The sequence below is a fragment of the Gobius niger genome, assembly GCF_951799975.1.
Source record: "Gobius niger genome assembly, chromosome: 17".
NCBI lineage: Eukaryota > Metazoa > Chordata > Actinopteri > Gobiiformes > Gobiidae > Gobius > Gobius niger.
Window position 1 is genome coordinate 13,108,724 of NC_136868.1, and position 25,674 is coordinate 13,134,397.

The 25,674-nt window shown below is 40.8% G+C and overlaps 1 protein-coding gene across 1 annotated transcript; it reads left to right on the top strand.

Moving 5' to 3' along the window:
- LOC306977033 (oxysterol-binding protein-related protein 1-like) lies at nucleotides 1–25,674 on the top strand. The gene is given in 14 exon segments (XM_079575188.1): nucleotides 1–178; nucleotides 6,363–6,438; nucleotides 6,746–6,880; nucleotides 8,615–8,712; nucleotides 14,665–14,840; nucleotides 14,843–14,847; nucleotides 14,914–14,979; nucleotides 14,983–15,020; nucleotides 16,178–16,267; nucleotides 19,672–19,795; nucleotides 20,224–20,334; nucleotides 22,196–22,319; nucleotides 22,419–22,509; nucleotides 25,092–25,674. Coding segments are annotated over 14 exon segments (1,323 nt in total). The 5' UTR covers nucleotides 1–92; the 3' UTR covers nucleotides 25,195–25,674.

Below are 25,674 nucleotides of genomic sequence, written 5' to 3' on the forward strand. Positions count from 1 at the left end.
ATTCAGGGTCGGACCGTTCCCTGAGTGGATTCGAGACCGTAGCCAGTCATTCCTCCGACGACGAAGAAGAAGACGACGACAAAGACACTGTGATGTTCAACAGCAGCAGCCCGTCCGCCATGTTGGATCACCATGGAGACGAGGACCAGAATCAACCCAATGGGATCTCGGCGCGCAGGTCAGCCCATCTCTGCGCCTCAAGTTTGGGTGCCTTTTATGTTTCTTCCATAAATATCACAAAATGCCTTTAATGAGCTGCTATTTGCCTGAATACACTCCACACTGTTTGTTTTTGTTGACTATTTCTGTTTTTGGGAGAGGTTGTTCCACTTCAATATGTTAATAATTCAGCGTGGCTGGCTTGGTGAACGGGAAAGACTTGTATTGAAAGGGCCACAGCTCTGTGTGGGCACTTTTAAATATTGATAAGCTGGCTGTGTAATGCAATAATCGCTCGGTGCTGCGATATGATCCAGTGCTGGCTAATTGCTGTGGGCAGTTTTAGACGGCGGTTCAAAATCTGATTTCGAAATACTTTATGACTTTATGACCTTCTGCAGTTATTGGTGTTGTGGTGTATTATGTCGCCCTGTGTGCAACAAACTGTGATGGACTTTACATTGTAACATCCTTATCAGAACCATATTAACTTCTTCAGCAAATATTGTTAAAGTGCAGCTTTCCCATTGGGCTGGGTGGATGATATGAGAAAAACAAATTGGGATATGAAAATTAAACTATTGCAATTAATATGTTCTATTAAGCAAACAAAAACATTATTATGTTGTTTTGCATCACAATGTGTCAAAAGTAGCCTTAAAATGACAAAATTAGGACCAAAAGAAGGCTAACATGTATTAAATTCAATTAAAATTCAACTTTCGTACATTTTTCAGTAACCATGCAATTTTTATTAAGGCTATGCTGGCAAAAACAGAGTAAATCTCGTCAAATGTCAGGTGGAAAAGTAATTTCTTTTTCTTACGTGTTCCAGCTTCTCTCACATCACCTCTAGGAACAAATATTAAGTTTATACCCAAAGAACCCAACAGCAGGTGCCATAATAAGGAGATAATCTGTAAGTGGTTGCCATGGTACATTTAATTCCAGTTGATACATAAACACTTTATTGGTTTCTATTACCAGGTATCAAAATGCTGCAATAATGTATGTAATATACAGAGGCTCACAATGTTTAAAACCTCTTTTAGCATGTTATTGCCATTGTTTGAGAACAGGTTCACAAACTAGGATATTTTCTCGGTGCAGACCTGCAACATAGAACATAGAATTTAGATAAAAAATAAGCTATGAAACTTTAAGCTTTAAGGCTTTAGGGGGATTATATTTACAGATGTGTAGGTGTATTAAATGATAAAGTTATAAAGTGATAGTAGCGGAACTAGGTGTGAACACACCACAACAACAGTGCAACAGGGCAGATTACATCCATGAGTCTGTGCCTAAGCTATTGGGTCTTGTTTTTGTTCATGAGTCTGATGGCGGAGGGTTCATGGGTCTTGATAGACCGTAGCCTCCTGCGTGAGGGGAGAGGGATGAATAGTCCATGTCCAGGGTGAGAAGGGTCAGCAGTGATCCGACTCACACGTCTCCGGGTCCTGGAGTTGAACAGGTCTTGGAGAGATGGGAGCTCACAGCCAATCACCTTCTCAGCAGCATGTACAATGCGTTGCTGTCGGTGCTTGTTGCATTCTGTTGTGCCGGGGACCCACAGAGGAGGAGGAAGTGAGGATGGACTCGATGATGGCCGTGTAGAACTGCACCAGCATCTTGGTCGGCAGCTTAAGTTTCTTCAGCTGCCGTAGGAAGAACATCCTCTGCTGGGCTTTCTTGATGAGGGAGCTGATGGTTGGCTCCCATTTGAGGTCCTGGATGATGGTGGTGCCCAGGAAACGGAAGGAGTCCACGATGGAGATGAAGGTGGGAGAGTCTGTCAGGGCGAGGGGAGACGGTGGGGCTGTGTCTTTCTTGAAGTCCACGATCATCTCCACTGTCTTCTGTGCATTCAGCTCCAGCTTGTTGTGGCTGCACCAGGACGCCAGCCGGTCCACCTCTCTTCTATAGGCGGACTCATCACCGTCCAAGATGAGCCTGATGAGGGTGGTGACATCCGCCAACTTGATCAGTTTTACGGACTGGTGACTGGAGCTGCAGGAGTTTGTGTACAGGGAGAAGAGCCAGGGGGAAAGTACACAGCACTGAGGAGTTACTAGTGTTTGTAGAGACGATCTTCTCCAGCCGCGCGTGCTGTCTCTGGTCCGTCAGGAAGTCAGTGACCTGCAGAAGGAGTCAGGCACGCTGAGCTGGTAGAGCTTGTCTCGTAGCAGTCCAGGGAGGATGGTGTTGAAGGCAGAACTGAAGTCCATGTGCACTGTCCCTGTCAAATAAAAGCATACCATCCCGTACCATTTTAACTATCATAGACTCATATCATAGAAATAGTCACTCATTGCTCATTATGAAAATTCTAATTTAAAGTTTTGAAAAAGTATGAACAATTAAAGTAAAGTCATATTTCATAGTGACTTAAAGTGCATATGACAGGTTTTAATGCTTTTGAAAATATAACTTATTTACAATGGTAACACCAGTTGCATAGCTATCATTTTTATTTCAGTGAAGCAGCAACTTTAATGTAGAAATCTTGGGCAGAAAAGTTAATTTTATTTGAATTTTTAAAGAGGGGATATTACGCTTTTTTCAATCACATAGCACCAGTCTATAGCACACTACAATGATGACGACACCTTCTGTTGGTCTGTAAATGCAGTAAATTAAAATAACTGCCTTGTATAAAATTGCTCTCTCAAAATGGCTGTAGCGAATGTCTTGAAATAGGCCTTTGTCTCTTTAAGAACCTCAGACCCTTTCCGACACGCCCCCTCCACACGCTGTCTGTGGCATCAGTGGGGAGGGGGTTCTGCTGAGGAGCAGTGGTTGGTTACTCGGCTGGTGACGAAAGGTCGGAGGCGTTTCCAGGAGGTGGGGGCGTTCCTAGGAGGACTCAGGCAAACCTATCCCTAAAATGGCCGCCATCAGAGTTTTTACAGATAACTCAAAAATACGTGAATGTGCCAAGGCAACACTTCAGGCATGTTTTTTTTATGAGGGAGTGACATAATAACATGATGTAAAGCTTGAAAAAGTCGATTTTGCATAATACCCGCCCTTTAAGCTGCTGACAGGAAGTGACAGATAAAGGTAACGTTCCCATTGACTTAACATGGTTGGCATGGCAACAGTTTAAAATTGTTTTCCTTCATCTATGTCACTTCCTGTCCGTGTCCAATAAGGAATTGAAACTATAAACATCACAAAAACGGCCAAACTAAAGAAAGCTGGGTACAATTTTTAGCAAAATCTTAAATACTAGCTGAGACCCGGCCTTCGGCCGGGCCTCGCTAGTCTCCACATTTGATATTCAGAGATTAAGAGTTATTACACAGAAATGTCCAGTATAGTCCCTATAACCCGTCAGTCAGAATAGCTGTAGACCCGCAGTAAGTAGACCAGTGGTTCCCAACCCATTCCTAAAACTATGGCCACTACAAATGTGTAAAATAATGAATGCTAAAAATAATTTAACAAACTGCAATTGGAGTGTTTGATGCACCTGTACTCCTTTCGTATATAGCCTACTACAACGACAATATGTTCCATAAACTCAGGGAATAGAATTCAAGAGACAGTGGAACATGTAGGCCTATGGATTAATATTAGGGGTTCAGCTGTTACGGTTCGGGTGACGGTGCAGGAGACGTGGTTTGGTGCATCATGGTGTAAGTGCAATCTAAAAAAGAATACGTTGTTTTTTATTAGACAGTATTTATATCTTTAGAATACAATAGGCAATGCTTTCAAAGCCGCTTTATAGAATGTAAAGGAGGGAAGGAAAAATAGAAAAGAAATGGTACAGCAGCAAAGTAAAAAAGAAAAAAAAAAACGCTACAGTGCAGGCCATGCGGTCGTGAAGCGGTAGTTTCACTTTCGCTTTCTGCACACGGAGGCCGAAGCTCTCGGAGCAGCGCGTTTCATTTGAAGCTCGTGTTTCTGCGTGTACTTTTTTTCGGAGACATAACGTTGGAGACCGAATATGGCCAGGATTGGATCTTACGCATTAGTGTGCGCTCTGACATGACGCAGCACTGGATCTATAATGAACCACAGCCTCGGTCACTGCAGGAGAGACGTAAACAAAGAGACGCAGATGTGTTTTGGAGGAGGTAACTGTACCGGTGCGGAGCATCTACAGCTGCAGTTTAGCGGTGAGTGACAATGACACACATCGCCCTGTTTGGATGCGCGCACACAGGCACGGCAGTCAGATGTCGTGCACTCGCGTTGTTGTGACGGCGGGTTGTCCTCGGCCAGCAGCACCGCGGTCCATATGGACCCGTGTCCAATGCCCGCGGCCGGGGGGACGGTCACGTGGTGGCCTCTGGCCAATGCCCGCGAGCGGAGGGACCGCCACGTGGGGGCCGGCCGCGGATTTTTGGGAAATGAACATGGCAAGTCTTATATAGCGCTTTTCCAGACGCTCGTCGGTGTACAATTGGTTGCAGTATTCATTCAGTCCACAGCGCACCTCAGCCCCCACCACCAACCACGCACACAGTCACTACTGTCGCCAGGCTTCCTGGTGTTCCCAAACGGTCTCCCATCCCAGTCCTAACCAAGCCCGTCCCTGCTTAGCTTCAAAGTCGGTATGGGAAATAAACATGGCGGCGCCCAGGCGTCGGCCATTGAGATAGCGTTTTCTATTATAGATAGATAGTAACTATGTTTTTGCAAAAATTGTGTCATATGCACTTTAAGTTTTCCAACCCTTTACAATATCTGCAGAGTGTTCTTGATCATAGTTGTGCTGCTTTTGAGGGCCCATAAAAGTTTATGTCTGTGATAAATCCCATTCATTGCCCGGGATACAGAAAGGTTCAGCCTCTATATAATATTATATAATGAAAGTCTGAAAAACAATACAATAATATAGAAGTCCTAACTTATAGATACTTCTTGCCTCCGGAAATTATTCATGTTTTGTGTTTTATTGCGAATAAACTGTTCATCATCACTAACTTCGATTGCTGAAGCACATTACCTCTTCGCTCTTGCCCTTTCTCATCCCACTCGCTTTATCCCAGACATTTGAGTGCTCGTGTGATCTTTGCCCCTTGTGTCTGTATGAGTGAAACTTTAACGCTGGAGGAAATGGGATTTTGGGAGGCTGTCCAGCACCTCTGATACTTACGCTGATAGCTTCCAGAGCTTTAGTTCCGCCTTGACGCCACGCAATCCATTTTTCTCTTTTGTTGACAATTTTCACCTGGAAAATATGTCACAATGTCCCGGGTTATTAGATAAATGTCCAGGCCATTTTTTGCGCCGTTTTTGGGCAGTTTTGGTTGAAAGGATAACAATACTTTATTGCCCGATACATTTCAGTCTGTTTGCAGCGACCAAATACATGGCCTAACAAAGTGAAAATGCGGCAATGGTTGTTTCTTAAAACGCTTTTCATTTCCATTATTTTCTCTTTTCTGTCTGGCATTGTTTAAAGTCCACTATATTGGTAAAAATCAAACTTTCTCTTGGGGATAAAAGTGCAATTGAGTATTAATAGCTTTCCAAAACAGTAGTTTAACCTCTTAACCCCCGCTTTAACCAAGCAGCACCTTTTCTGCAGTTCAGTTTTACCCAAATCTAAAAGCTTTTTGACAGGAGCTTGCAGCCTATAGGGTAGTGTAACGCCTCATTTGAAAGCTAAGACCTACAAAAACTTGTCGCTGCTTGTTTTTCTCATGTTTGTCATGTTTTTGGGAACTTTTTCATCGCATTTTTGTCACTTTTTTGTCGCTCTTTCATGACTTTCTCGTAGATTTTTTTGCTGCTTTTTCATCACTCATGTTTCTGTCGCTTTGTTATTGTTGTTTTTCCAGTGCGTTTTTGTCGCTCTTTTGCTATGTTTTTGTCACATTTTGGAAATGTTTTTGTTGTGCTTTCTCTTTTTTTTTTTTTTCATTTTTTGTCACTTTTTTGTTGCTTTTTCATCACTCTTTAGTCATGTTTTTGTTGATTTTTTTTATTGTGTTATGGTCATTTTTCCAGCATATTTTTTGCCACTTTTTTGCTTTTAGATTTGGGTAAAGCCAAACTGGAGAAAATGCACTCAGTGTAAGGTGTGGGGTAAGCTGTAGTTATTGTATTGATTTGTATCTATGCAGCAGTTTTTTGGCAACCCTTATCTGTACTTTGTCTTTTGCTTGAGTATTGGCAATTTAAACGCTCTGTACAATATAGTTGAAAACAACGTGCACTAAATTATCTAAATGTGTGTTTTTCAGGGCCAGTCTGCCTGTGCCGATGTTTTCCAGAAATGACTTCAGTATCTGGAGTATCCTGCGAAACTGCATTGGAATGGTAAAAAGAAAGCAATTCTCCTTTTACTTTTAGTGTTTGAAGCATTATTTTATTCATCTGAAAAACACCAAGGTCCCACACCAGGCGTGACAGGAAATTAAAAGAGGTTTCTGCACTTGAAGGTTGTGCTTTAAAATGTACAGTTTGGGAATAATTTAGAGGGTCAGAGAATACAGCGGAGTTTAAACTCACTATTAACCCGCACTTGTTTCAAATATTACTTTGTCAATGGTGTTATGCATGGAGCGATTTTTGTACTGTGAGTAATGAAACCTTATGTCCTTATTCCTTTTGGCTGCGTTCACAGGAGCTCTCAAAGATCACAATGCCGGTGATTTTCAATGAACCGCTGAGTTTTCTGCAGCGTCTGACGGAGTATATGGAGCACACGTACCTAATACAACAGGCCAACACCTCGCAGGACTCGATAGAGAGGATGAAGGTGAGACAATTGGACAAGATCAGTGATTCTCTGGGCTCTTTGCACAACAAACAGGTATAGCGTGTAGAGGCTACCTGGTAAATAGTAATTCAAGATTCACCCACCTGGACTCCAGTGTCTGCGCACACTGGTGTGTGAATGAGAGTGTGAATGGGTGAGTAGTTCTTTGACGTAACGCGATTTGAATGCCAAAAGCAGGTAGATAGGCGCTATATAAATGTGACCATTTATAAGCTCTTGCAGTGTTAAAACCTTTATTATAAACATACCGTATTTTCCAGACTTTAAGTTGCTCTAGAGTATAAGTCGCACCAGCCAAAAAATGCAAAATGAAGAAGAAAAATATAAGCCTTGGCAACTACCTGGGCCTGGAGGCGTAACTGCACCGTTGACGAGCCTCTCCCGGCAGCACATTGTTTGAGCTCCCATTTGCGAACTTTAATTGTGGCCATTGAGCTTTTACCTCGAGATTAGCTTTTTATGTTTTCTACATTGCAATAAGAGTAATCTCCGCTTTTCGTCAAACTTTCTTTTACATTTTTAGTGGTACAGGAGTAGCAGATTCTGGTACACAAGCCTAGAGTGCCCTCTAGTGGCTGTCAGTGTGAAAATAACAAACGTAAAAGTCGCACCCCCAGCCAAACTATGAAAAAAAAAAGTGAGAGTTATAGTCTGGAAAATAAATTTTCTTGCAGTTCAAAAATCATCCTTTTTTATGACTGAGAAAGGAGTAGAGGTATAGAAAACACTCCAATTTCAGTTTATTTTGTTGCTGCTTATTGGCAATTATGTTAATGTTTTGATATTTCTATTGTTGGACTGGGTGCATGACTTGTCTATACCATGCATGGGGGGAGGGGGGGCTCAAACAAAAACAAAACCTTCCCTCCATTGTCATTTAAAGGGACTAGATGCAAGTTTGCCATTTTATGCTCACTACTGCCATCTCTGGTCATACGTGTTACTACACCTTCTAAGCTCGTGCATGACGGCACTTCGGAACCGAATTAACACCTTTTTGAGTGACAGTGCAGGATTTTAGAAGCAGTTGTAGTGAACAGGTCTGGGCTCATTCTACACATTAGGACATGGCTGGAACATGTAGGGGGAGGAAAATACAATATTTTAACATTTTTAAACTCTGTATAGTCCCTTTAACACAAAAATCTTCTTAAAGTTCAAAACTAGAAGCTGTTTCTGCCAAAGAAATGGCTGTAAATCTGTCGAATATAAAGTCCCAGAATGATATTTGAAATTGACCAAATTAGAATTTTTGATTAAATTTTGATTAATTGCCCAGCCCTAGTATTGTGAAGTGTATATTTATTCATTAGAGGGAGATAATTAATCCCCTATCAGAAAATAACAGGAGCAGAAGCAGCTGGAAAGTTTACTGGAACTCATCGTTCTTTCCATGTTTAACGAACCAAACCATAAACTAGTAGCTCAGGTGGTTGAATGGTTGTCCTATAAATGGAACGTTGGGTATTTCGATCCCAGATCCATTTTGTCCTTGGGCGAGACACTCTCCTTGCTTGTGTGAATGTAATGTGTGATTGGTGCTGGTTGGAGAAGCTGTTGGTGCTGATTGAAGCCAAGTTTTCTCAAAACAAACCAAGAACTAACCTAGGAGTGCGCCAGGACTTGAGTACCCTCAGGGATACTTGTCACTGGCTCTGATTTATGAAACTTTACCCCGTGGTTGTAGCTAAGGGTTGTTGTCCTTGTTTGTAGTGTGTTGCTGCGTTTGCCGTCTCAGCCGTGGCCTCACAATGGGAGCGCACAGGAAAACCCTTCAACCCTCTGTTGGGAGAAACCTATGAACTGGTCAGGTATGTGGACCCATTCAAAGCTTCACTATAGGGCTTTAGTATTAAGAATAGAGAGTATGCATACCATTTTCTATATACGGACCCCTCAACATTCTGGACTGTGTCAAAAAGCAAATACTGAGCAAGACATTTACTTCTGTTGCTATGCTGTTGCTATGCTGTGGCCATGCTGTTGCCATGCTGTTACCATGCTGTCATGTGCACAACCTCTGCTGCGATTATATTAGCAATTTACTTTTTAAAATTAAGATTCGGCTTACATTTTAACCCTTTATAGGGTACTCATTGAAATACTTTGAAATAAATAATTTCAACTCGAGAGTGTTATAAGGACATAACGAAAGTTTTTTTCTGTTGTAACATTTTTCCCCCCCAAAAAATCGATGTAAACCACCATAAACTTACCATATTTAGTTCATTGCTCTTTAAGTAGTAAAAAAAAATACAAAGGTTTATATATAAAACATACAAAAAGTACTTCTCAGGGGGTGCTGGTACTCAGAAGATGATGTTTTGTGATAATGTTCTTTGAATGATCACACCTGTCATAGGCAGGAGTTTTTGTAATGTGATTGTGCTTTACGTGCAGGGGTCAGTCACCTCCAATATTGTTTGCCTAAAAATTTGACCAAAAATAACCTTGAAAACTAAGTCCTAGGTTTTATTGGTTCATTTGTCAAGAAAATACTGTGAGTATGAATAATAATGTGCAACGGGACAAAACTAATTAACTTTAGGTTTAAGTGGAGTGCATGATCAAATATGGTAATTTCACTACGTCCTCCAAAATTAACACACATATCATCACTGAGAACAGTTATTCACCAGTAAATTGTGGTGTATACTGTGAATTTATACTGTATCCTGTGAATTTGTATACTGTGAATTTAGCCAGACGGGTCTTTTTCAAATTTCAGAGAAAATTGGTCATTGGTCAAATGCCACAGTAGTGGGCTCTGTGATGTGGGGTGATCTCTTTTGATTGGCACAGTGAGGACAACATGCTTCTTTACTTTCCTGATGGATATGGAGGCCATATGTTAAGTGTGCAGAAATTACCAAAAAGAGTCACTTGCCCTATAAAGGGTTAACCATTGTGCATTAGTAGTTGAGAAAATGTTTGGGTCTGAACTACAAGGTCGGCTATAGTAGAACCCCATAGACAAGGTATTTTGTTGTTTGTAAAGGATGTTCTTCTTCCAAAATGACCATTCAAATTCAAGTACAGAACACATTTGTCACTTTGTTCACTGTTGTGTACCGGTAATTGTGTACCGGTAAGAGGAAGGACGAGGTGGAGCTGACCAGTGCAGGACACCACGCTCTGAGACGGGGACAAGCCCAGGAGGCGGTGCACCGTTTCAGATGATCAGAGGAGACAGAGGGCCGCTACAGTTTCTCCATCCTCCAAGGTCATGCGGGTGGAGTGGCTGAAGGACAACGAGATCATCGACCCGGCCGAGGACAGGAACTTCTACATCACCGTGGACCACAACCTGATCATCAAGCAGGCGCGTCTGTCCGACACGGCCAACTACACCTGTGTGGCCAAGAACATCGTGGCCAAGCGCAAGAGCTCCACCGCCGTGGTCATCGTCTACGGATTTCCCATCAACCAGTGCTCCTCCTGTGACTAAAACAGTGAAGATGGCGGCCGCGACACAACGATCTTTCACCAAAGAAAAAAAAGAGTGGTGCGCACTGAATGGGTGCTGCTGCCGGATGCGCTCTCATCGAATGCAATTTCTCCATCTGTGAGATCAATAAAGTATCATCTTATCTTATCTTAATTCTAATTGATCTAACTATTAACACATAATTCCTCTTTTTTGTGTGTGCAGTTTTCTATTGGAGACTTTTCATTCCTTTATAGTGGTTTAAAAGCGTTTGTGGTTTCAGCAGTTTTGCTTTTGTCACAACTGCATTGTCAGGTACAGAGCAATAAATTGGAGCATGTTCTTCAAGGGTATTCACAATGTTTTCCCCTGTTTTTATTGTTCATGTTTCCCAACCATGTGGCAGAGAATGAGCAGTTACCATGTACCCAATATCTTCTTGACACTGAGACAACATTTCTTGAAAATTATATCTAAGAAAAGCCTCCGTATCACGATTCTCGCCTCCGCAGGAAGCTTTGTGTCTGAGCCTTTGTCCGGGCGCTGCTCGTGTCAACACTCGGGACACGGGGTCATTTGAGACGTGTCTCTGGGGTCAGGTGACTTCATTTAGTTTCTCTAGTGTTCGTCTGTTGTTCGACCTTTGATCGTGTCACAAGCAAATACAGAAAGTCTAAACCAGCCTTTCCAATGTTTTTGTTAAAATATAGTTCGGTTAATACGTCTGTGCCAAAGTTTGTAGGTTTTGCTCCTTTCACTCTGAGAACATTTCACTGTCATATTTTCTTTTTCTATTGGCTTAGCAATGCTTCTTTTACAGCGTTTCCACAGGGCAATAGGTCATTAAAGCGGTACTAAGTAACTCAGAGGCCATAAGCGCCGCTGACAGAAAAGACAAAGGGAGAGAGGGATATTGTACTTTTTTTTTAGTTTAGTTTATTTAGAACAATTTAAAAACAATAATAATACATGTAATGCATACCAATACAAGCAATTGTTCAAAGAGGAGTGGGTGGAAGTGTGACTTATTTAGTCCCACCCCCTTTCTACTTGATATTTTTACAGGTGCAAAAGAAGCTGAAATCGTTCTTCTTTTACAACAACCTGCACAACTGAGATACTCAATATTTACAACAATTGTTTTACAAAATATGAATATCTTTCCACAACATACACATCACGGCCATAGAAATCCAGCGACAATAATGTTACTGATTGTTAAAATTGTTGTTTAAATTATAATTAATTTCCAGCTCTATAGTTTGTGAAGACCACGTTTTTATACATAGATTTAAATTGGCAAACTGTGGTACATTGTGACACATTCAAGCTATTCCATAGGTTTACGCCGCAAAATTACACAATGGAGATTATTTTTTTCACTCAAGCTTGACTGTAAATACTGCTAAAGTGGTGTTAGCCCGCAGTTAGCTTTGTCCATTAGCCTGTTAGCTTCTTCTTCGTGATTCCATTAGTGTGTATTGGAGCCTCTGACCTGGTGGCAGCAAAGTTGCAATTGTTGTTTTTCTGGCCAGAGACACAAGGGGGAGATGAAAGACCCCCCAATCATCCCATTAACACTTGCATTACCCCAAGAGGGACTACGGAAAGGATTTATTAAGGTAAACAAGTTACTTAGTACTGCTTTAAATGAATTGTGCCAAATCCACGGCCTTAAATGACATAAAAAGTATTAAATTGGATTGAAACTGGCATTAAATCTATATTTTTCAAAAGGTTGTGACATCGTTCAACCATTTTTGCTGTATAACATAGTCAGCCACAGTTTGGGCTGAAATTTATCATCATGTTTTGTCCAATTTTCTGTCCTCTGTTTGAAGTAATGTTTGTCAATCTGCACCGATTTTTTTTCTCTGTTTAATCAAATATAGCGTTTTAAAATGGCTTTAAAAAGCATGAAATCTGACGTGCTTCTGCCTGTGTAAACCCTGTTTTATTCATAACTGGTTTTATTCCACTGGGAGTAGTTGGATCCTATATGATAGAGTTTTGGGCACTGGGCAGTGTCATGAAGCCACACTGCAGTACTGGATAAATTTTTTAACAATATACTATGCCCTGCAAACAACAATATATCATATACTAAACTTGCTATCCCTAGTTTAGACCAGTGGCTCTCAAATGGTAAATACACATTTCTCATGATTCAAGTATTGGTCATGAAGTGGCCAATTAAATGTGACAAAAACTATTAAACAACACTCTCTTTTACTCTTTTCTGACATATCCTCTATAACTATGGTATTGCTCCTGGCCAGAGATTTTCAGTAGCTGTAGGCTCTGTTTATATTTCAGTGGATGGACCGAAAGGAGAGGCGCATTTATAGCTCGGACACATATTTTGGCTGTGTGTCTGTGATCTGTCGCAGGAGAAATAACAGCTCTGTGGAGTCAGCAATCGGACGACTTATTAGGATGAACCACAGAACATGCAGTTTGTGATTTGCTCGGAGCGGAAACCTTGCAAACGTTCACTGTGATTTAGCAGATACCTCTTGCTGCAACAGAAATATGTGTATTTACTTCAAATCATAATTTACTGTTCACTTTGAATCTGTTAGAAATTATGTGAAATGCTGTATTTTCCCACAGATTATTGTTGATTATAAGCATTGGCTAAACCTACCTGAAATCTTCATAAAAAAACACAAACAACAGACTCGGGACGTGTTTTCATACCTTTTCAGTAGATAATATATTGAAACACACCAGCTGACAACCAACGCTTTATATGAAATAAAACATGTGTTTGCAAGAAGTGGAACGGGCTCTCTAACTTGTGGTCTTTTGGGGAAATGACAGTGACGGCTAAATCTCAGGGCACAGTGGCAGAGCAGTCAGCCTTTTTAATATGCAAAGTCTATTGGTGTCAGGCTTGTCTATGCTACGTTAATGTAGGTTTCCATCAATCAATGTGTGAATGTAAGTTAAAATTGAAAGGGTTTTTCCAGAAGGATCAAATTCATTGACACAGAACAACCGAGGTAAAAGCAGCACCTCCACTCGCCGGAGCCATGTTCCACAGTTGTGCCTGTACCATGTCTTCTCCTTGGGGTTAGGATTATGGCTCAGGTCAGAGGCTTGATGTGGGACTCATCAGTGGAGGAGAGCGTGGGGAACATGGGTGATGGCCAGAGTTAGGGCAAGATACTGATTGTTCTCTGGGAACAGAAGTCCGAACTGTCTATCATTAAACTTTCCTTTTTACTTTCTGAGGTTACGTCTCTTTCTAGATTCTGTAGAGGCGAGTGATATACCTCAGAAATTGTCCAAGAAGGTCCTCCAGCCAAAGTTGCTCTGGCGTCTGGAAATTCAGTGCTTTCAAAATGAAGTTGAATGAAATGATGTTGACCATTTTTCAAGGTTTGGTAATCTTGCCTGTAAGCTGAATTCTTACCTGTGATTTCACACGAGAATCAATCTTATACTGCTCACAGCAATCCGTTTGTGCTCGAATCCAAAGTGGTTTGGACTAAATGGATATTTATTAATATAGCAGCAACGACGGAAAAAACACAAGGTATTCTGCTGCTACATACATACAAACAAATACATTTTTAAAAAGGAAATATCTCATGGATTTGTGTTGCGTAATCTCCCCAAACAATGTAGCCGGAGCGATCCAGGATTGATATCAGTGCTTATGAAGCCTAGGCGTTAATTCAACCTGGGAGACGATTTTCAGCATCACATACCTCCAGCCAATGATCGCTTCCGAGAGGGCCACACCTCAGCCATCAGCGTAAGAGCCGCACCTCCATAGCAGCCAATCATCGCCCTCGGTCCCGCTTTTAAGCCCCAGCAATCATGGTTCGTTCGCTTCCCAGCTGCGCTGTGACCCGCCTCCACCCCATCTCCGCCTCTTCCATCCACGGCTTCTACCTGCTGCGGCTTCACGGGTCTTCCATACCACCACCAGTGTCCAGGCTCCGGGGGAAGACATCCCTAACTACAAGCTGTTTATCCATACTGACTTTCATACATCGATGTCTACTGCCGGGGTCTGATCGCCAAAACTAATATACATGTCAATAAATCTTCCTAATCACCGCTTTCGTCTGTTTCAGTCTATCCAGGTTGAAATGTTAACACTGTCATAGTAATCTGGCTCTTGCCAAGTTAAAGGTTTAGGACAGTTCAAAGAAAAATATTTACAAATAATTTCTTTTTTGTGAACTTAAACTGTACAGACCTCCCAGCTACTGAGTGATATCTAAATATAGTATCCCTGTAGTGTAACTTATGTGAGTATTACAGCACTCTCTAAACAATGTCTCACTTTGTGCTTTCTCACTTTGTGCTTGCCGCTGCTCAGGGAGGACCTGGGTTTCCGTCTGATCTCGGAGCAGGTCAGTCACCACCCTCCGATCAGTGCCTTCCACGCAGGGGGGCTGCAGCGTGACTTTGTTTTCCACGGATCTATCTATCCCAAACTCAAGTTCTGGGGCAAAAGTGTGAAGGCCGAACCCAAAGGCATCATCACACTGGAGCTACCAAAGTGAGTTTCTCCTAACAAAGAAAACATTATGGACTGAGCTGTTACAAACAATGTACAAATAATAAGTTTAACGAATCATACACATGGACGAATCCTACATGTTGTGTCCATAACATCATCGTGGGGCAGCTGTAGATAGAGCAGTATGGAAATGTGGTGATAATCAATCACAAGTAAGAGCAAAAGCTGTATCATTGTACAAATAAGTGCAGCTTTTTTTGTTCTGCTGCTAAAGCACTTCGGTTTCCATTCCCTGGATTTTGTTGCATCATCATGTAGACGAACAAGAAACTGTTTTTAAACATTTGTAAAGCCCATAATTCTAAGCATTTTAGAATAGAATAGAATAGATTTGCCCAGTAGAACAATACATGAGAAAAAGAAATGTAGAAAAATAAAACAAGAAAAATGATTACAGAACAGCTCAGTCCAGACTTGTTCTCAGAATTGCAAGACGAATTTACCCACGGGTATAAATAAAGTAACCTAAACTAACCTATTTCTATGGCGATTGTGTTTCGGTCGCTGCTTCATTCAGAATTCCCACTGCACAGGAGACGAAAGGTTTCTTAAACACAGCCTTTTAGCCAGTGGAACTCAGTATCGCCTCCTGGAGTTCAAAGGTTGAGCGGAGTCAGAGGCGAGTCAGTGTCCTCACTGTACAGCTCACTCCAAGGTCTCTGAGGTCTTCCCACAATCTTAGAGCCCAGTGACACCACCCTGTTCAGTTTGTTTTTTGATCTTCAGGTCATGTGATTGTACCATGCAGTGAGGTGGACTGTCAGAACAATCGCAACAATTGATTTGATCACAGATTGTAGAATTTTGTGGACTGACCCTGAGTTTTCTCTGAAGGTCCAGTCGCTGAGAGCAGTTTTTGAACACCTCCTCAGCATTGCTTTAGAAGTTGATCTGGGCATCTAAGATTGTGCCAAGGAAAGTGCTCACTATTTTGCACTCAAGTGTGTCATTATGATGCCAACGATTTACTAGTATGCCACTGCAAAAAATAAAAACTTGTATTCACGTGTAATCTGATGTATCCAATTTTTAAATACTGCATTTAAACTGCTTTTAAGCCTTAATGAAGCTTCTTTTTTTTAAGCTTTAAAGCATTTTATCACCTATCCACAACTTTAGGGCATCACTATATACATCCATGACAGAGCTTCCCTTAAAGGCATCATCAGGACAACTTTTTTAAAGTTGTTGAATCTTTCTTTCTTCACACTCATCTTGGGATTTGGCCATGTCAGGATAAATGAGAACATTTTGTTCTTGACAAGGAGTGTCAGCTTGATAGTTACTTTTCTCCAACTTTCCTTTTCAGAACCGGTGAGAGGTGCTTCCTGAATTTCAAACCTTGTGGTCTATTTGGCAAAGAGCTGCACAAAGTGGAGGGTTATATTTTGGATAAAAGGTACAGTATCTGAATTCTTGGCTCAAGGTTCCTTTAAAAGGGATTGTGAACCTAGTTTTTATTTCTGTCTTCAACATTAGGCTGTTGAGTTTTCTTTATAGATCGCTGAGAACACCCTGCCTTCTCCAGGAAGAGGAAGCCTTGTTAAAAGCACTGTTAAAAGCCTCGTCGATTAGATTGTTAAGCACCGATTAGGGCTGACACAGAGTTACACATTGAGAACAAGAAACTAACCCAGAGGAACTTTTTCCATTTGCGTAAATAAACCGATGCAGTTGCAATCAATGTAGCTACTCACACATAATGTGTTTTTTTCTTGGGGGGCAGGGGTATTTTAAAACGAAATAATCCTAATCTGAAAAAGTGAAACAAATAAAATACAACTTTATGAAATTATTTCTACACAAAAGTGTTACACTGCCCCTTTAAGTTACTTATTGTTAAGTTACACAGGGTATTTACAAGTATTTACACCTCTGCATTTATTGCTGCGTTAATTTGTTGAAGTCGGTCACTTAAAAGGCTGCAATGATTATTTGGCGCATTGAGTTGCCCTGTGTACGAAATGCACAGGGCATAAATAAATAAACATGCCTTGCTTTGCCTATTACTATTGTCTTTTACCTTTATATAATAAATATTTATGATTTGAGAAAAAAACGGTAACTAATGAGGACGTCTGAACCCTTGCATTGTTATGAATTCAGCAAACCTTAACATGCACACAATCTAAAAGAGTAACTTCAAAATGGCGTGTCTGTACTTTCTCTAAGCAATGTTTGTGCCTGTATTCTGACATGTATATACTCAGTGTCAGGGTTGTCGAGTTAAACTGGAAAATTTCAGGTCAGAGTCTCATTTTCAAATCGCATCACGCAAAATGTGGCTTAACAGTTCCCTGTAAATAATTCATAGACATCAAGGGCAGCGCCGGGCTTTGGTGGCACGCTGCTAAATGTTACTACTGTGGGAACGGCAGATAAAATTTGATTAAAGCCACTGAGATAATAAAAAACACAGAGGAACAGATGGTTCAGAGAGAAATCAGTTACAAAAGGTGTCGATGACTCAGTCTCTCCGAAACTAGATACAGCTTTGATTAGGAGAAAGTTGGATCGCACAGAAAGTAAATGAATGCTTGATTCAACGTTTTCCGAAAAAGACCGGACTTTGAGGGAATCATTTTGAAAGCCATAGTTGTGTTTTGTTTCATGCACACACATTTGAGGTATTCTCCTTTGCTCCTCTAGGTTTACAGTCTCATTTTGATCATTTCAAGGGTAAAATTGCCTCCATTAATGGCATTTCGTGGTACTATCTTATCTGTATTCAAGCTGCTTCACGCTCCTCAGTGCCGATAGAGGAAAACTACAGTCATGTGGCCACACTCAGAAGTTGGACGGTGTGAATTACTTAAAGGGACTATACGGAGTTTAAATATGCTAAAATTAATTATTTTCCCCCCTACATGTTCCAGCAATGTCCTAATGTGTAGAATGAGCCCAGACCTGTTCACCACAACTGCCTCTAAAATCCTGCACTGTCACTAAACACAAAAAGGTGTTAAAGGAACAGGCCACCATTTTTTTCATACTGAGATATGTTCTTACCTTAGCCTAAACGAGTTGATGCATAGTTGTCTGGTCTTTGTGCGTGCGCTCAGTCAGGCAAAAGGTATAACTCCAAACTGGGATGAAGTTAGAAGCAAACAAGCTGTTCCATGTTTTCCCTGTTTAAATACAGTTGCGTGAACGACATGTCGATTTTCTAAGCGGATAAAAAGGGGCACTTTATTGTGCGGCGTACTTCGAAGTCCACGCAGTAATATCGTGGAAGTGTTATTACGCCTCACAATATAGTGCCCCTTTTTATCCGCTTAGAAAAATGTTTAATTTTGTGTAATTAGACTTGGATCGTGTAGCGTTTCATGTAACTGTATTTAAATAGGGAAAACGTGGAAGAGCTTGGTAGCTTCTAACGTCACCCCAGGGAGAGGGGTGGGAGAGGCTAAATTTGCGCGACTGAGCACACACACCAAGACCAGACAGGTACAAATCATTGTCTAAGCTCAGGTAAGAACATATCTCAGAATGTAGAAACAGCCTATTCCTTTAATTCAGGTCTAAAGTGCCGTCATACACAAGCTTAAAGGAATAGGCCACCGTTTTTACATACTGAGATATGCTCTTACCTCACTTTAGCCGAGTTAATATATCCCCGTCTGGTCTTTGTCCGTGCGCTCTGCCAGGCAAACGGAGCACATACGCAGCCTCTCCCACATGTCACATAGCTCCAAAAAAGCTCACGATAGAAGCTACCAAGCTCTTCCACGTGTTCCCTATTTAAATAAAGTTCCGTGAAGTGTTTTCATGCGAAGTATATTTACACAGAAATGTAGCATGTCGATTTTATAAGCAAATAAAAAGGGGGACTATATTGTGAGGCGTAATGATACGAGGAGCAAAACGTCCGCGCAGTAACTCCTAAAGACTTCCCCCGCTCACTTCCGTTACGCCTCACAATATAGTCCCCCTTTTTATTTGCTTATAAAATCGACACGTTACATTTCTGTGTAAATATACTTCGCATGAAAACACTTCATGTAACTTTCTTTAAATAGGGAACACGTGGAAGAGCTTGGTAGCTTCTATCGTGAGCTTTTTTGGAGCTATGTGACATGTGGGAGAGGCTGCGTATGTGCTCCGTTTGCCTGGCAGAGCGCACGGACAAAGACCAGACGGGGATATATTAACTCGGCTAAAGTGAGTTAAGAGCATATCTCAGTATGTAAAAACGGTGGCCTATTCCTTTAATATAGAAATTGCAGTTACGCACAAGACCTGAGGTGGCAGTAGTGAGTATAAAATGACCCACTTGCATCTAGTCCCATTAGCTAATAACTATTATCTTAAAAAATATGTAGACATTTGGGTAAATATGTAAGGATCAAACAACAAGGAGCCGTGCATTACAGTTTTAATGCAGAGCACATAGTTGACTGAAAAAAGTTTGTATAATCCTGCTACTGCTGGATGCAAGTTTAAATCCAGTCCAAGAATTGATTTGGCAAAAGTTTTACCTTTGATCTCTGCCATAACCCTCTGTTCTGCGGGAACTGACCTTGCAAAAATAGTCTGAATTCTTGTGAACTGGACTGAGCTTTGCAATTATTGAATCATTATTATTTGTATGGGGATTTGAGACCGAAATGTGCAGATAATACCCCCAATGATTAAACCCTTTCATGGTTGGCTATGATGTTGTGCGCCAAAAAAAACCTTGAAATGTTGATTGTTTAATTTGTCTGAAAGCGTGTGGCGTGAAACACAATGTACGAGTGGCTTTTAGGAGCTGATTATCCCGTGTTTGCGCCTGAGGCTGTGTGTCCCTGTGTGTGGTTACAGCAAGAAGAAGCTCTGCTCGCTCTACGGGAAGTGGACCGAGTGCATGTACACCATGGAGTCGGGGTCTTTTGACGCTCGCAAGAAAAACGACAAGAAAACGCCTGAGGAGAAGAAGGCTAAGTCAGTATGATCCTCGAGGGAGTTGGATTAATTTAGAGCTTCCAAATAAGTGCTGATTTCGATGAATTAGCCGATCTGTGGAGTCGTGGGGCCAACCCTCTGAGCCACTGCTGCTCATACAGTCAATACAGCTTTTGATCAGTGTGGCGTTGATTTGTATCTCAGTATTGTTTTTCTGTGTTTTTCTTTACTATCTTAGTTTAGAGCAGTATTCATTTAAATTACTTTTCTTGTTTCTTTCTGGATAAGTTCTTACTTAGCACTTGTTTTTGGCTCAGTTGTTGTACCTCACCTGTTTAGTAATACGTGTTTTGGAGTTAAGCACTGGTTAGATAGAAGCAGCCTCCTGTAGCATCTGTTAGCCTGATGTTTTGTGACATCGTCGTCGCTGTTTGTTTTCATTTAGTAATTTTCTAAAATGATCTGTTTGAGGGCAGCGAGGAGCAAGAGGAGGGGCCGTCTCCAGCCACTGACACTGTGCAGGTGATCCCTGGGAGTCAGCTGCTGTGGAGGATCCCGCCCCGACCGCCCAACTCTGCTCAGGTACACGGCTAAAACGCTTTGCACAATATCATTTAAACCACAATTTTAGCAGAGGCTGAATTCTTTCTCTCTTTCTTGTGTGTTATTTCTTACAATGTCTGTATCTGGTTTTAGCTATGGACAGTGTTAGCTCTGTCCATAGAGTTAGCCGTCATAGACGTCAATTGAAATCTGAACGTTGACTGCCAATGACGTCTATAAACGTCAATTAGGTTTTTCAGTGGGAACAGCTGCGGCAAAGCCTTGAGCATGTCTGGTGTTAAAATCTTAGTTGTGCTGCCTAATGCTGCCACCTAGTGATTCTACCTATTGAGTCACTAGGTGGCAGCATTGCTCTTTCGTTTTCTCAGCTTTTTGGTCAGAAAACAGCATTTTGGGTGATTTCACCTATTTTCTACGGACGATTACTAAAGAATGGAAAGAGGAACAAACAAACTTTTTTTTTAGATGAAGAGAGTCTAATCTTTCTTTTGGTGGGTTTCGTGTTGACATAGACCTAGACCTAAATTTTCTGTGGGTCTTGAAAAAACAGTCAAAATCCTGAAAAACCTCAGGCAGTGGGGAGCTCTCTCCTTTGAAAATGGCTGGCAGTCATTGAATTAATAACATTCGATCCCAAGACATTTTTGGTACAAATTGGTATGATTCAGTCAGTGGTAATGGAGAATGTGTGTGTTTGTTTTTCTTTTGCGAAATGTCTGGGGGCCCAGTATCTTTGATTTTAATCTGGTGAATTTAAGATTTCAAATATTTTGAGCTGGCCCTGTTTATTTGCAAAAAATGTAGATTTTACTTTTAGATGCTTATTATAAAATATTCTTAATTTAATGGTGCGGCAAAATTATGATTTACGACCTCAGAGCGCTCCAGGTGATTAAACTCAAAACAAACCGGCTAATGCTACAACAGTTAGCTCAAACGAAGCTAACGTTATATGAAAGTTTCTCTAAACCAGATATGTAATTAAAAACATGCGACGTAGCGTTATGTTGAAAATTGTGACCAAAAGTAACATGTGTGGTTTTGTTACAGTTTAATCATTAGCTGTGCTCCACCACGGGGGGCCGCCATTACTGTTTTCATCTCGTATCCAAACACATAGCAGTCTTGAGATCTCCGCGTTTACAAGTTGTAATTACCAGTGTAAGTGGCATTGCAAGGCATTTTTCCAATTTTATCAGTTACCAGTTTCCTGGAACGCACCATAAGAGCCTGCTGGTTCAGGGCCCTTCAGCTCAGGCCCCTGGACAAATTCCCAGTTTCTCCACCTCATTGAGACGGCTCTGGTCTTAATTGACTAACTTTCAACTACTGTGTGAGTAAAAGCATATCAAAACCAAAAAAAGAAACCTAAAATTGTTGAAATGTCAAAACAGCTTGTTAGCTTTGATTCCACTCCTGCTTTATTCGACAATCCAAAAGCCAATTACTATCAGTACCAGCCAGAAACAAAAGGTTTCAGAAAGTAGTCATACACACTGGGTTATTTTTGAGCTTTACCTCCCATCCAGGAAGTGCCAAGAGATTGTCAATTTAATTACATCAAAGTCATCGAAGCTATGAATAAACGCTGATATGAAATGCATGAAAACCATATTTAAAGAATCCTTGACCTTGTATGTATTTACATACTATTCATTATCTACAAGCGACAGATTGCAGGAAACCACAGTTGTTTGGAAGCCTAATCTAGTCTTGCCATTTAAGTTTGATATTTATGCTCCAAATCCCCAAACTAACTTTAATAACTTTCATAACTTTAGTCTGAGCATTTGAAGGCTCAGGATTTGACAGTTTCGAGGCACACTTTGGCGGGATACAGTACTGAAATATATTTTATGGATTCCACGCTGACTTGCAGATGTACAACTTCACGTCCTTCGCGATGCAACTCAATGAGCTTCACAAGGAAATGGAGGGGGTGATCCCACAGACCGACTGCAGACTGCGGCCTGACATAAGAGCCATGGAGAACGGAGACATCGGTAACACCCCCCCTTTCATCCTGGGCTCAACCAAATTAGCCCCAAGTGTCAAAAGATAAAAGTCAGATCTGAAGTTGTTTTATTTTTTTTTATTCTTAGATCTCGCCAGTGAAGAGAAGAAAAGGCTAGAGGAAAAACAAAGAGCAGCTCGCAAAAGCCGCGCCAAGTCAGACGAGGAGTGGAAGACCAGGTAGGAAAGAGCGTACTCCCAAAGAATATGTCCAAGTACTAGAATCGTGCATAAAATTATGACCATGGACTGGTGGATAATGGATTATTTTTTGACACATGTGAGGAGAAGGGATAAAGAACTGTCAGGCAGAAAGTGAACATTCTGTCAATTTGATGTGTTAGAAACGGGAAGATGAATTAGCATAAAAGTACGAGAAGGGGCCATATTTAAAACTGTGGTTCATGTACCACTGGTGGCATTTGTACAAATGACACAAGGTCAACTGCAATTGTAGTCACTATTCATTTTAAGTATAGAGATATTGTTTTTTTCTGGTTTAGACATGGTTTACACCCTCAGGTTCAGGTTAAGGTTTACTTTATGAATACCTGTAGATAGCATTTGAAGCCTTTGGGTCAATTGTACACCCACTTTAGTTCTGATTTGATCATGATCTTGGTACTTGAAGGCCAAATACTTAAAGGTGCACTATGCAACTTTTTATTAGAAATGCACCGATGGAGCTTTTTTGCTCTGATACCGATACCAATACTGGGGGTTTGAGTATCTGTCGATATCTATATAATAACCAAGAGACTTTCTCTCCCCCATTTTAAGGTCAGCAAAGTCTTATCTTTTCTAGTCATGATGTTACAGATCAATTATACATCTATTAATAAACTTATGGAAACACTTTTCACAAGGATCACTGGACTTTTCTACACTAAATATCCTCCTATTTGACAGGCGATTTTGATGTAAATAACTCACATAAAGTGATCTGATCATTACAACTAGAGCATTAAAAATATATTATATCTGTCATTCTTTAACATCATTTCATAACACAAACACTTGGCCATTACAGCAGTGGCCGATTTAATTGTATTAAGCTACTTAAGGTATATTTGTATCATAGTTTCTGACCCAGCCTTGATTAGTTGCTGCGAGCTTTAGCATGCTATTGCTAGCCGCTGCATTTTGCGTGGCGATCAAAAATAAGTTTGCAGAGGTTAAGACCAACTCAGCAGTCAAATGTTAGAGGTTCTTAGCTTCAAAATGATGTACAACATGTCTATATTCACTTAGAGTTTGTTGGTCAAAGTTGTGTTTTTAAAGCAGTGAGAGCCAAAACTGGTATCGTTTCAATATTGAATATTTGTTGCCAATATCGCATTTTTTTCAGTATTGGCTCTGATATTCGATAACAGTATCGGATCGGTGCATCCTTACTTTTTATGTTTAAAAAAAAGGTTGATATTAGTGCGTATTTGACCTTTCATTGACCCAGTGGCTGCTTGGGTGGTTTTCATAGCGCCTTTACTCAACATCCTGGCGGCCCCTAAGACACACCATGATCAATAGTTTTTAAGACACATTACACATACATTTACACCAGAAATGCAAAAATAGTTTAAATAAGATGGATCCTGAAGCATCATAGAGGCCACCAGGGCAGAAAGTGAAGGCGCTTATTTAGCCACCTGAGCAGACACTGGGTCTCTCAAAGGTCAAATACGCACTAATATCAACTTTTTTTAACATAAAAGGTTGCGTAGTGCGCCTTTTAATGCCGTGTTTTTGGTGTGTAAATGTATTCAATAGTTGTTGTTTTTTTTCCTTTATGAAATAGATTCAAGGCTGTGATCTGTGATTCATCCTCTGGGTCGGGGCAAAAAATGTTATGTCACAGTGGATTTTAGATCGCTCAAACAATATATACTTTTTCTGGGTTACTTTCATGTACTGGGGGACAGAGGCTCAGTTCACAGATCCAAAGGTCACTGGTTTCCTGGCTCCAGCTGATTGTTCATTGATCATTTCACCCACCTCTCCTATTAGAGAGAGTGCTTGGGTGAAAGGGACCACTCTGTAAGTGAAACACAGCAAAAAGGAAATGTGTACTTTCTGCCATCTGAATAATATTTGAATAACAGATTTAAAGGTAATCTTAGAGACAAAAGCTTGATCCCTTTTCCCATTTTTAATGTGATATTTGAATAATAGACAGTAATTTGATCTATTTTGCATACCTTTTAATGCTTAGAAATGCTCAATGCTAAATCTTTCTCTCTCCCACCTGCCTTTTTTTTTTTCTTTTTGCATCCTCACTTTGATTTGCAGGAGTCCTGCCCTTGGCCCAAGGTTAGCGCTGCCTGCCGTATGTTCGATGCGTCTGAACTGTGTGTGTCATGTGACCCCTCTGCCGCCTCTGTCTGTCTCTGTCCAGAGCGCTTCACTCTTATCGGTTTGATTCCCCACAAAATGAATGATAGTTTTAGAAAAAGAAAAGGCTCACCATTTTGGAGGTTCAATGATTGGTTTACCAGCGTGACAGCTCCCCCCACTGGCTTTAAATGAAATTACCCAAGATGCCAATCACTCCCCTCCCAGTTGGACTGTATCTAACACTGGCTAAACCACTTGAAAGATCCCTCTGGTCCAGAAATAGTCTCCGATATTATGCAAATTACCAGCTAGCTCAGTGTGCCGCATGGCTTATCGCTGTTTCTTGCTTTTAGTTTTGTTTTTGCGCCTGCTGTCTTTTTCTGTTTACTAGATGCTCGACCTGAATACTAATAAGCTCACCCCTTTTCCAGGTGGTTTCAACAGGGCCAAAACCCACACACCAAATCCCAGGACTGGATCTTCAACGGTGGATACTGGGATCGCAAATATGCCCAGCTGCCTGACATTTACTGAGTCCAAGTACTTTCTTATGGCATAAAAGACTGTTTAAAAAAAAGAAAAGAAAATCTGCAAACAATATGCAAAGGAACAAGCCGTGCGGCCTTAATATACTTTGTTACAGTTTTAAAAAGATGAAAATGTAAGGTTTGTTTGTAGCATAATGTGTTTACTGAGTTTTAAGGTATTTTTGTTCATTGCAGAGAAGTGTGTTACGCCTCTATTATTGTTTTATGTTGTTTTAGTTGTTAATAATATGCTAAATCTTTATGTATATACCATTAACTATACTGACCTCATCACATCATGTTTGGACCTCAAGCAAACAGCTGGAAGTCAATGTAAAATCATGTTTAAAATATATTTTCACACAAGTCTCATTTTTCTGTCATTAAAAGCAGTGATTCTCAACTGGTGGGTCGGGACCCAAAAGTGGGTTGCGGAACCTTTTTTGTAATAAATATTTTCCATCTGAAAGTGCATGGAAACACAGCT